Source organism: Hippocampus comes, unplaced genomic scaffold, assembly GCF_001891065.2.
Source record: "Hippocampus comes isolate QL1 unplaced genomic scaffold, H_comes_QL1_v1.1 scaffold52, whole genome shotgun sequence".
In the NCBI taxonomy this organism is placed as follows: Eukaryota; Metazoa; Chordata; class Actinopteri; order Syngnathiformes; family Syngnathidae; genus Hippocampus; species Hippocampus comes.
In genome coordinates, this window is record NW_017805381.1 from 174,015 (window position 1) to 187,079 (window position 13,065).

General features: G+C 46.8%; 1 protein-coding gene across 1 annotated transcript in view; it reads left to right on the forward strand.

The window, feature by feature from the left end:
* LOC109517522 (cadherin-7-like) overlaps positions 1-12,767 on the forward strand; it is a gene marked incomplete at its 5' end in the record, with an annotated part of 21,835 nt that extends 9,068 nt beyond the window's left edge. The window contains 5 exons of the mRNA XM_019872720.1: positions 5,389-5,556; positions 8,510-8,697; positions 9,173-9,426; positions 10,866-11,002; positions 11,899-12,767. Of these exons, the coding sequence (XP_019728279.1) occupies positions 5,389-5,556; positions 8,510-8,697; positions 9,173-9,426; positions 10,866-11,002; positions 11,899-12,107 (956 nt within the window). The remainder of the gene's footprint in view (positions 1-5,388; positions 5,557-8,509; positions 8,698-9,172; positions 9,427-10,865; positions 11,003-11,898) is intronic.
* Positions 12,768-13,065: the final 298 nt, after the last annotated feature.

Genomic DNA, 13,065 nt, shown 5'->3' on the forward strand with positions numbered 1-13,065 from the left:
CACACACACACACACACACACACACACACACACACACACACACACACACACACACACACACACACACACACACACAGACAAAAAGGCCCTATGCTAACATCTCAATCACAAGACGATCACGGCGGGCAGACGTCTCCTTTTTGACATTTTCACACAGGCTGTGAGAGGGCGGCCAGTCGGGAGTGGACGTGGCCTTTTCTTTTGTTTGAGCGCTGGCCTTTTAATTAGATTCTCCGCTGAGAGCAGACAAAGCCGTCTCGCCGGCCATCACCTGTCACGGGCACGTTGGCGCTTTTTCTCTTTTGCGAGCGGAGTCGTGTCGGTGCTTTAAATAGCCTTCGGAATGTAATTAAGGCAGCCGGTGTTTCACGTTAACTGGATTCTGCTCTTGTTATTCCTGACTTTGCATGCGTGCATCTTGGGGGCCTTAATGTGTGCGGGTAATTACGGCTGAAGGACCCGCGCTTTCGTCAGGGGGCGCGCGCCGCTCGAAGCCCCTTGAGGTGGCTATCAATTAAAAGCACACTCTTTAACACCTTTCCGAGGCTTCACCTTCAAGCTAAACTACAAGCAATCGATCAATATGAATTACAAAAGTGAAGCGCTTTGGGCGTGGCGGCGTATGTATTTGCCCCGCATTATGCATTGCTTGGAAGCGGCTGCAGCTCTTCAGGATTAAGTAGCGCTTCCCAAGGGCACCTTGTAGATTCAATTTGGGATTAAAAAAAAAACGGAGTTGTTGTAAGAAAGCGATCCGGGGATGCGACACAGTGGGCAGCTTCACAGCCTCCTCATCCTCCCCCCCCGCCGAGCCCTCCTGACCATTAGCCCTCGGCCACCTCGCTGCGGGAGCAGCATTGCGGTTGGGAGCACTTTGTCAAAGTCACCCACCGCCACGGACTCGGGCGCGTGCCGCAAATGGTACTAATTAGTAAAGTCGCGCTCATCAGGCAAGCACTCGGAGGCCCGCCCACTCGGTGTGTCGACACCCGCTATTGACAAATTGTTGAAAAGTAGCGATGCTCGCCGCAGAAATGGCCACGCATGTGCTGCTGCCCAAAGAGGAAATTAATTACGGGCTTCTGCATGGCAGTATATACGGTGCCATGAAAATATTCTCTGAGAAATTGGGATGGCTGAGCTGATTGGCCGCCACGAGACGGGGGCTGATGACAACAAGTCGACTCAAAACCCGAACGGACATGAAACAAGCTACAAGAAAACAAGACGCAACTAGATGTATTCCAAACAAAACACAAGTCCACGTACAGATCATGAAACTCCATTCCCAATTCCGAAAACAATATTGCCTCGTCCGTGACCTTTTTGTCATTGAGCCCGTGGTTGCTGTGGTAACGCTCATCTATGGCTAACATCTATATGTCACATTGTCATTGACATTCCACGGTCGCCGCCTCCCAAATCGCTCGTGTCACCCCCACCCAAACTGCACGCGTACAGGGGCTTAAGGCCGGGATATAGCCGAATATAAAACTTATCTGCTATCTCCCGCGTGGACAAGATTGCCTCCCAGTCTTGTTAACGGCACGCAATCACCGGCCGTTAAATCTTTGCAACGATCCACTGCCGCTATGAGTAAAGAATGGGCTTGACCGAATGGAAAAACATGGCGCCGGTGACAAGGATGCAAGAAGGCGAATGGCGACTTGATGCGTTGCGTGGAAATCGCGTGCTCATTGGTGTCGGGAACGCATTCCCATAACCTGAGTCTATTATGAGGGCGGGGTTTTTTTTTTTTTTTTTTTTTGCCTTTATTACCACACACACACTTGATGCCTTTCTCACAAAGACAAAGCGATTACAAAACACAAGGAAATGCAACAATTTCCCAATTAAAGACTGCCACGCTAATTTGCAGTAGGTGGTACAAACATTAAACCCTTGCTGTCTCACACACAAGGGCCAATTAGTTGGCCATTTTCATGCCAAACGAAAGAGTTTTGATGACGGAGGCCGGTCAGAAGTCTTGAGCAGAAAAAAAGAAAATAGCAAAGGCAAAAGCTGTGAGATTTCTCTGATCATGATGTAAAATGATAACAGAACGAAGGATCAACAAACTCCAAAAATCCAAACCAACCCTGTCGTGATCAAAAATGCGGATTTGCAATTTAAAAAAAAATGCAGTGCTAATTGGATTTCGCACATGCAACTTTTGGTATGCGCAGACATGGGCTAATTAGTCTGGCATTTTCTTGCCAAATTAGCTTTTCTTATAAACTTAAACCGTTAAAAAAGGACCTAAAATTTTTCTCTGCAGGCTGATAGGAAGTGTCCACCGGCCTGGTGGTGACAACTAAACCTAAAAAAAAAAAAAAAAAAAAAAAGGCCAATTTTTACTCCGCAGGTTCGTAAGTAGCTTCCACCAGACTTGTCGTGCCAACTTTGTTGTACCTCCATGAAGATGAGGTCAACACATCCCAATATTCCCCTCGGTAACTAAAAACATCATAAAGAAACTTCTGGAAAGCCATAAAAATCCTGGAACAACTCTGGGCAGGACGCCACCCCCTTGATAGATAACTTACAGTCCCATCCTTCCACCCCCGCCCCCTTTTTCTTTTTTTTAAATAGCGAACAGCAGAAGAAGTCAAGGCATTAACACTCGTGTAATGCGGCACACTATCACAATAGCCAATCAGCTTCTTGTTGGGTGGAAAGAGAGCCAAGCTTAATCAGTGGCGGTCGGCTTGCGAGGAAGCCCGGGATGTTGGCTCCGGCCCAAACGCAGTATCTGGGTGCACATTAAAGTGTGTGTGTGTGCGCGTGTGTGAGAGAGTGTGCTTGACAAGTTAATAAAGCAAGAGATTGTTCTCCAGAAAGAGCGTTAACAAGCTACACTGAGCAATTTTCCACAATCCTCACTGGCCACTTGATTAGGTCCAACCGCCTAACCTCCTAACACCTGATAAAAGAAGTTTATTTAAAAAAAAAAAAAAAAAAAAAAACAGAAAAGAAAATACGGCTTTTTGATTGATGAGACTGTGTGGTTTTCCATCCGCTTATTTTTGTTTGAGATTCGGTCGTGAGCGCGAGCACTTTTCTTTCAGTTGTGTGTTGGAGGTTACCCTGACGGGCTCTCGTATAAACATATGTTTTTAACAAATGAATGCACTTTGCAGATATTGATGACTCACTTTGAAGTGATGCAATAAACCTGAAGGAGGGGGGGGGGCAAAATAAAAATAAAAATAAGCACAGGAAGTCTGCTGGAACATCCCTAGTCTGTCTCGGCACGATCGCTCCTCGTCATGGTGGCCTCATTAGCTCCGACTACAAACGTAAATTTAAAAAAAAAATATATATATATATAAATATATAAGAGATTTTCCTTTTTTGTTTTAAAATTTGACTATATATATATATATAAAAGCTACACTGAATGTTTTTTCTTTTTTTTTTATGGTTTTAGTTTTTAATTCATGAAGTGGTGAGAGCCACAGCAATACAAGGACTTAGTTCCCGCCAGCCAGGCAGTTGCTTGACAACAAAAGACTCCACTAAGGTTCACTGTAAACATCCACCAGCACTGAACATCCTGACTACAAGGGTCACTTCACAGCTGTTGTCAAGGTCCCGGCGCACTCATATCATTAGCGCATCGTCTCACAATTGGGGACCTGTTGTGGAGAAACAGAAGCCTTCGCTGCAGCTTTCATTAGGGAACTTTTTCCATGTTTCGGGGTCACTTTTGGCACATTGTTAAGCTTTGCTACTTGCACAGATTTCTTTTTTTTCTGGGTGGTAAATGTTTGCTCCTTCGAGTTTTTTTTTTCCATGCTGAGAACATTTTCAAGTGACACTGGAACATTCAGAGCTGTCACACGTATAACAACGCCTTAAACGCTGTTTGACGTAGCAAACCAGCTTTGACGCCTTTTGGCCAATTCTCGGGGCTTGAGAATTCCCCAAATTGGCAAAAAAGAAGTCTTCCTGTTTGATTTCAGGCATGCGTTCTTGAAGAAGATTGACATGTCGACCCAGTTTTGTGCCAAACGGTCAGCCTGGTGTCTGGGGCAATTTTGAAACTCCCCCAAAATGGCTGCTTCAAACCAAAATGGCAGACTTCCTGTTCAATTTCAGTCATGAGACTTTTTTTTGTGTGTCATGTCCACCAAATTTCATTTTGATCACTCAATGTGGTTTTCTGGGGCTTGCCGGCTGTCCATGAGGTCCAACTGAGTGACTCGGGGTTTATGCTCGGGTACAAATACAAAACTTCCATTTTCACCAGGACACAAGCGCCCAAAAATGTCGATGAGTTTTCAGGCATGTTGGGGCCTCCCAAAAGTCACTTTATTCGTCAAATTATTAACTGAAAAAGTGGAGAACATGGGCCTCGTGGTGGGATTGTTCATTTTTTGTTAGCAACTCAAGCAACATTTTAAATGATTTGAGAACATGGGCCTCGTGTTGGGATTGTTTATTTTTGTTAGCAACTCAAGCAACATTTTAAATGATTGACAAATTTATTTGTAACACTGTGTAAGGATCAAAAATAAGCACCATAGCATTGAAACAGACATCAGTTAATCATTGTCAGGGTAAACCACAACATGATTTCGCTTGGTGTTTACGTCTTCGGGAGTAAAGAAATTAAATGATCCCTAGCTTGTCGCTAACTAGCTTGATGGTATTCAGCCACACCAGAGACCTTTGTGGAAATGCAGATTGCGGTCGTTGTACATTGTTTGCCCCACATCCATTGAGATTTGTTTGTTGTCCTCCGCCACATATGCGATGATTGCAACGGTTATTTGATTAACGGCTGATTCTTTAATTCCATTAGCGACACTGCTAATTTTGCATCGAAAAACAACACCCTTAATTGAGTATTTGCCACAACGATGTGTTTAATGAGCAGTGTTTTCTTCTCTGCTCCGCACGTCGCATTGCTCGAAGATTACGAGAAATTCGCCTTTTGATCTGCTCCATCAAACCGCCGAGCGGCTGAGAAATGACAACGTAATCGCCCACATTCGGGCGGGAATCTTTAATAAGTGTCGTTTAATGAACGAACGGCAAGTCATTAACTTTGAAAGCAACAGTGATTGCTTTTGAAGGATTAGCGCACTTTCCCTGCATTTTAAAACGGCCGCCGCTAATTTATCGGGAAATGTTGTGGAGATAACATTTGGACTGTCGCAACTCAGGCGTTCATCAAAATGATGAACGTGGAAGGAAGAAAGCAAACAGAAAGGTACTCCCAATTTGTACTTCAGTCGAATTGTGAGTACGTTTTGCCATCTCTGCTCGTGACCGGGAAAGTGTTTGCAGTTTTTGGACCCACAATGGGATGCATTTTTAATATGTCTGTCATGGCAGACATTTTGTGGCCATCGTAACGGAAGACTCTTGGCGTCTTTTCAGGTGTCATCAGGACGGCTTTGCCCAACATGGACCGCGAGACCCGGGACCAGTACGTGCTGGTCATTCAGGCCAAAGACATGGTGGGCCAGATGGGCGGCCTCTCGGGCACCACGTCCGTCACAGTCACGCTCACCGACGTCAACGACAACCCTCCTCGCTTCCCTCACAGTGAGTCACGCTTACGTGTTGCCCCTTAAGACCGGAAGCCGTTTGAAGCAACACTTCGCCAAATCCCACTCGACTGAGTTTGCAGATTCAGTTTTTCCCTATTGAGCCCGTGATGGATTTTAACACACCCATGGAAAAAAAAGCCACTTAAAAAAAAAACGGAAGAAATAAACCTCCTAAAATGGGGTATTGTTAATGTTAATTGAAAGAACGTGCAATAAATCAAGTGATAAAGTGCACTTGAGATAAACTGAGTGGTGAGACATTGGCTCAGCAGCCCTTTCTGACACTTTAAAGCGCCACTTAGCATAATTGTTACTTTTGTTTCAGATACTTTTAAGTACATTTGGCTCACTAGATGTACATTTGCCCTTACGAAGAATATTGCTTGATTTATTGATGCACGTTTTTTTTTTGTTGTTGGCATCAGTCCACTTAAACCCAGCAAGGCAACTGACTATACTAGTAGATACAAAAATATTGGAATGATGAGCAAATGTAAAAGTAATTTTGAAGTCGTTTCAGTATGTATATCTTTGGTACGGAACCAAATCTCGCAGCATTGCACACCACAACTTTGCTCTGCTGATCCGCGAACCGCAAACGACCTCACCTTGCTCTCGCCTTCACGAGCAGCAAATTAAAAAGCGGCCTTCTTGCGAGGTGTGCAGTCTCCCTCCTTCATTCCTCATCCCAACCACGGAAAGCTTTGGCGTCGGATAACTCTGATCAATCCGATTGCATTTTTTTTTTTTTTTTGAAGTCATTGTTGTTGTTGTGGGTTTATTTCCTGCCGTGCTAATGGCTTCCTGGCTCAGCTGTAGGATTCAAAGATGTCCGGGGCTTCTTGTGATAATCCAGAGCTCTAGCAATCAGTTTAGCCCCCCTCTTCCAACATCCCCACCGCCCGCCCTGTGGCTCGGCGCTCTCGGACTGCCGCGCGCTAGCCAGTCAATTTGCTGCCTCCCGGGCCGAGCGAGCGAGCGCATGGAGATGCTGAAGGTTGTACAACAACTTATCAATGCATCTTAAATCCCAGACGCGGCCGTCTTTCCCGGGTGATAAACACTCGAGGAAGTTCTTCCATTTGATTCCCGTAGACCTCGCCCGGTTAGGGTTCGTCGTGGCTATGCCAAAAGTTTTTAATTGGATTTTGCCCAGGAAGTTGCTGCTTTGTACCCCAATGGCCAATTTCCTGACGGATTTCAAATAGGAGTCCTTGAGACTTGAAATGGACATCGGCAGACTTCTTGTTTAGTTTGGGGCACGAATCTTTGAGACATTTGCGTGTGCTCATGTGGGCGATGAAACTGGTGTCTCGGGTTGATTTTTTTCTTTTTTTCTTTCCTTTCCTCGCCAGGTCAGGGCTCACAGTCGATTAGGGAGCATTAGACACCCGTAGTGGTCCTCCGAGGGAACCCGGACTGGATCCTGGGTGGGGGAAAGGTGGAAAAGGTGGAGGCACAAATTGGAATGTTTTTTTTTTTTTTTTCGCCCGCTCACCTTTTTAAGAGCCGCTATTCCACGGCAAATTAAAAAGCCATTATACAGATTACATGGCAGCAAACAATGTGAGGCAGATTAGCATTTAGACGGCCGGCGGAGGGGGACACTGTCAGGAACACAGAAAGGTCTCGTAATGAGCTCTGTCACGCCGATTGGGGAGGAGATTATGATTATGAATATGATTCCCTTCTTTATTCTTGGGAGACTACTTCAAATCCAGAAGAGTCGCACAAAAGCTTGGGGAAACACAATGGGAGAGCCGCGAAGTAATAGAATCTTGTAAAGTGGACACTCGGGTCTGAGTGGACCAAAGGACCCAAAATGGAGTCGAGCTTCCGTTTTAGGACCAGAGAAATGGGAAGGCTGCTCATTCTGGAAAAAAAAACAACAACAAAAAAACGCAGTTCAGCCACACCATTTCGACCCGTAGAATGCATTTTAGGATTGGGCAAGACTTGCATTTCCAACTTCCGCTTGACTTTTGAGACGAGGGCTGCACAAATAATTGAATTTTAATCACGATCGCGATTTGGATCGCCGCGATTTAATGAAACTGATCGTGGTGATCGTCCTCTTTCAAATGCACGCTCTATTGCATATCTAATCAACTGTTGGACTAATGAGAGCGAATCATGTCCAAAGAAAGGACGGCAAAAAATTGGAGATGAGTTGCTAGTGCCTTGAAAGAGTTCAGCATCCATTGTCCGGACTTTGTGATTGCACTTTGTAATAGCGTACATATTAAGTGAGCATTCTGTGAATCGTAAATTCTTTTGTTTCTCGCAGCGATTTATTTTTCATTTTGCAGTGAAAAGTGTTGACATGCTGTTTGTTGAAATGTAGTGTGTGGTCGCTTGTGACTCCGAAATTGATGAAAGTGCCAGTAATTGGGTTGATCATTTTGGCCAGATTTCTGCAGCCCAGCTGGAGACGGAATTTTCCTGCTGTGCAACCAAGACCTTGAATTTCATGACAAATTGTTGAGTTGGTTGGGACCCATTAGTGTGTTTAAAAGCTTTGTATAAAAATGACAACATATCCCGCTGTAATAGCGCTGAGAGGGGTGGGCAAAGCTTTGAGCTCAGGTGCTTTGATTTTGAAAACCGACAGGTTTCTCTTGTGAATCACCCAGCGCGCATTCATGTGGAAATGCGTTTTTCCAAAGCCTCTAAGCAGCTGATTAGAGGTTTTAGTCCAAAATTGTGCCTCCATACCGGGTTGATTATGTAAATAACATCTTGTCACTATGGCAACCAAGATGCTTTAAATATTTACCGCCTACATAAATAAAGAAACGGCCCCAATTACTCTGTTTGTTGGCCTCCGCTTAAGTCCACAGACTCTTTCACTTGCCGCGAAGGAATTTGGCCATCACCTCCCAAATTACAGTCGTCCGCCAAATCGGCCACGGTCGCCGAATGACCTAGCTTCCTACTTTTCTTCCCAGAGGTCAACCAGTACACCGTCCTGGAGTCGCTTCCCGTGCAGTCAGTGGTGGCCCGGATCAAGGCGGCCGACGCCGACGTGGGCCCCAATGCCGAGATGGACTACCGGATCATGGATGGCGAAGGGCCCGGCATCTTCAACATCACCACCGACGAGAACACGCAGGAAGGAGTCCTTCTCCTTTTAAAGGTGCTGCCGGGTTGCCCAAATGGGGCCTAATCCTCTATTTTGGTCGGCTACGGCTCATTTCCAAATCCTCTGAAATTGTCTCCGCGCTGACGTGACAGACAGACAGCAGCGAGCGGTGTCATGCCGGGCCAATTTGATCTTTTTGTTTGATTTGTTGTTGCAAGGCAATTATACAGACGCGCCGATGAAAGTGTCAAATCGACGCTGTGGCGCGCTTTATTAAACAGCGCAATGAGCGGTTCAATGCCGCCAAAGTGAAATGACTAAATCTTTTCAACAGCCCTCATTTTAAAGTGATCGTCAGCCCCGTTTTGCCCGCGCCGCTCGATAATATTGCCCTCGTGACGGACGACGGCTGGAAACCATGAGCAAAGTCTTTGCGGTAACTTTGTAGTAATGCCTTCGCAGTATGAAATTCTCCATTCCAACACCCCCCTCCTGTTCCCCCCCCCCCGCCCCCCCATCCCCTTGACAGCCTCTGGACTTCGAAAGCAAGAGCAGCTTCTCTCTGCGGGTCGAGGCCACCAACAGGAACATCGACTCCAACTTCCTGAACTTGGGCCCGTTCAGCGACACCACCTCACTCAAGGTGACCGTGGCGGACGTAGACGAGGTGCCCGTCTTCGCCTCGCCTCTCAGCAGGATGTCCGTCTCCGAGGACGCCCGGGTGGGCACGTCCATCGGGAGGGTGTCGGCGCACGACCCGGACACCTCCAACAGCGGCATCCGGTACTGACGTAGACTGATGTGTTTGTTTTTTTTTTCTCCGTATTTTCCGGACTATAAATCGAAGTTTTTTTCATAGTTTGGCCGGGGGTGCGATTTATACTCTGGAGCGATTTATATGTGAAATAATTAACACGTTCTGTCATTTGACATGTTATTTTCACATTAAACCGCAAGAGGGAGCTCTAGGCCTGTGTTGATGCTTTCCATATTGACAAAAAAAAAAAAAAAAACTACGATGACTCTGACGTCAGCGAAGTAGAAGAGGAAGCACCGCCTTTTCTACCTCCGAAGTTGGCAGAGTTGCGTAAAAGTGACATCGAGGATGAAGATTTCATTGGATTTCTTGATTCGGTGTGACACTGATGGTTTGGTAAACTTGTTAGCATGATCATTATGGTACAGTTATCTGAATAACTCTTAATATGTTACGTGAACATACCGGGCACATTCTCAGTTCATTGTTTATGCGTCATGTACCGTTAGCATATCGTACTCGTATTCGGCCTGTTGTTTTATTTTTATTTGCCTTCAAAGATGACGTGTCTGTTCTTGGTGTTGGATTTTAACACATAAATTTCCCCCCAAAACGCGACTTATACTCCAGTGCGACTTATGTATGTTTTTTTTTGTTCTTTATTATGCATTTTATGGCTGGTGCGACTTACGGTAGTCATCAAAGTGATCACAATGAAAAGCTCACCAGCATGCCGTCGCCGTTCTTAAACAAACAGAGGCGAGAGTCTTAGTGCCCCGGGGAAAGTCCCCACGTAAGCTGTCGCGAGCGTCGCCAGATGGCACCGTGCACGAGCGGGTGTGTGTGTGTGTGTGTGTGTGTGTGTGTGTGTGTGTGTGTGTGTGTGTGCGTGTGCGTGCGTGTGCGCACGTGTGTGAGGGGATGCAGCATCTGCAAAACTGAAATGCCATCTTCGAGCCGAAAAAGGGCATTCCTTCAGTCGGGTCGAGGCTGAACACGGTGGCCTTTTGCCTTGCAAACACATCGTCATGTTGCCAATCTGTCGGGTGTCGCACCAGTGCGCCCCCCCCCCCCCAAGTCTTGCCTCCCCTCACTTTGCATGAATTGAATGAATTTAATCGATGCCCCGTCACGATTGTTGCTAACCCACCTCAGAAAATCAAATTACTGCAGCGTTGTAGCTTCTAAGTACTTCTTTTTTTCCGTTATTATCAGCGCCCGTGATATGATTTCTCCCCCACGTCAGTCGAAATGAAAATTGTTGCGGAACTAATGGCACAATCAAATTATTTTCCCATCCTACCATATGGGTGGAGGCTAATTGAAGTTGTTGTGTTCTCATCCAAAATGTGTACTCAGACGCATGACGTCGCCATTATCAGCGCGTATTGATTCGGTTTGTTTTTTGTGCATTGCCTTTGTCCAAGTTGATCGACGTTTGTGCCGTTGCCTTCCGCGTGCGCAGGTACTCCATCGACCGCAACACGGACATGGAGCGCTTCTTCAACGTCGACGCGTTGAGCGGCGTCATCAGCACGGCCAAGCAGCTGGACCGCGAGGCCAACTCGGTGCACAACCTCACCATCCTCGCCATCGAAAGTCGTGAGTTGGTTGACACAGCCGACCAATCGAACCACCTTTCAGCATTCCTTCCATTGCTTCCTCCTTGTCCTCCAACAGTGCTAAGCTTTCAGATTTTTTTATTCCCTTTCTTGTGCCTGGGCTCTTTATAACGAAGCGCAATTGGGGGCATGGAAATTGTGACACAGCGGCACTCCATAAAGATTTTGTAGCGCGGTCGTTTGTTGGGGATGTCAGTGAATATTAGTTCACACGTGAGGGCGGTCACTCTGACCTCAGCCTGGGGGTGACACGCTGACTCAGCGTGGTGGCGCTCATGTTAATGTGGCCAAAAGCCGCATGCTTGCTTTCTTGTGTGTGTGTGTGTGTGTGTGTGTGTGTGTGTGTGTGTGTGTGTGTGTGTGTTTTTTTATTATTATTTTAATCTCGTCCAAATGGCACGGCACTCCAAAGTTTCCTTGCTACTGTGTCGCTTTTCAAAGTGGGTTTTTTTTTTTTTTTGTTTTTTTATGATGACATTGCGCAACGCGGTGGCACTCGGACGCAGTTTGCACGTGAGGACCTGGCATCCGCCGGCCTCCATGTGAGCACAGATGCTTGCGTCCAAGACCAGTCTGCGGCCCCGGGGCGCCGCGCGTCCTTTTTCTGTCGCCGCCGCATCAGCCCTCGGAATGTCAGCGCATCATCTCGGGCCAGCCGTGCAGCCCCGCCAAGCCCAATTATCGTCTGGCGCAGCCCCGGCCAGAGACGTTTAGGCGTTGGTGCGTGAAGTCGCAAGCCAGCCCGACAAAACTTGCGCCTTGTTGGAAGCTCGCTACCTGTTTGTCAAGCATCTGATGTGTGCCAAGTGGTGGCTGTATTCATGAATCCTTGTTGTGCTCATAAAAGGCAGACGGTCCTTTTTGTTTGCCTTTCAGAGGACCCGAACCAAATTGGCAAAGGCACGGCCATCATCAACGTGCTGGACGTCAATGACAATGCGCCCGTCTTCGCCATCGACTACGAGAGCCTCGTGTGTGAAAACGCGCTGCCGGGCACGGTACGTCCCCCCCCACCCCCACCCGCCCTCAATCAGCCTCTTCAAACGACCGAAGGCCAGGTCAGGCGGCACCCGTCATTGGCGTAATGGCGGCTGTCATTCCGCTTGGTTTGTGATGCTGCTTTCATTCGGTGCAGTCAACTGGCGGTGATGTGGCGGTTGACTTTTTGCCAGAATACGATTGGCAGGCTTTCACGCCAGGCTTTACTTTCTGGGGCAAATGCTCTGTAAAACAAAGTCCAAATATAAACACATATTAATACACATCCTGTACCTTGATGGACGGATGATTGATAGATATGTCTGAATAGCTATGAATAGACGGATCAATGGTACAACTACATCCTGGAAGCATTTTTCTGACAGACGGAAAGGCTTCGAGACAGATAAAAGTTTGGATGGATGTGTAAAAACTTTTTCTTCCGTCTTAACTTGCTGTAGGTGGCACGTGTCCCAATACTTTTGTCCACCTTGCCACAAAGCGACGCGCCAGTGAGGGTCGACGCCTTTCCGCCGCGTGTTAGCATTTGGCCCGACTCTTGCTAAATGACCCGTGCGGCCGTCGTGCTGATTTATCCCGCGGCGGCTTTTGGAGAAGGCAATCGGGCGGCCGTTAACGGCGGCGTGCAATTGATCAGAGTGACGGGCTGCATCGGAGATGGCCATTAGGGCCTTTTTGAAGATGTTATTTGTGCCCGCGTAGCGCACTTGCTGACGCTGAGATGTGGGCGGTTAAAAAAAAAAACGAAAAAAAGGAAGGGGGGGGGATTTAATTCGTATGCAGGAGAGTCTGTTCTGGTTTGGAAATCTTTTCCTGCCGCACTACCAGTTGTTTTGTTCAATTCTTTCACTGGTAAAGATCATTAAAAAAAAAACAACCAAAAAAAAAACAAAGCCGATAAGTGCAGTTGAAGCTAGAATTAAATTGTTTTATCCACACGTCACCCTCAGGATGAAGAGTATTTATTAGAGTAAACATTGCGTCTTCATTAGCCGCCGCCGTTATCGACAAAAGCTGCCGCTGCCGGATGATTATCGTCCTTTC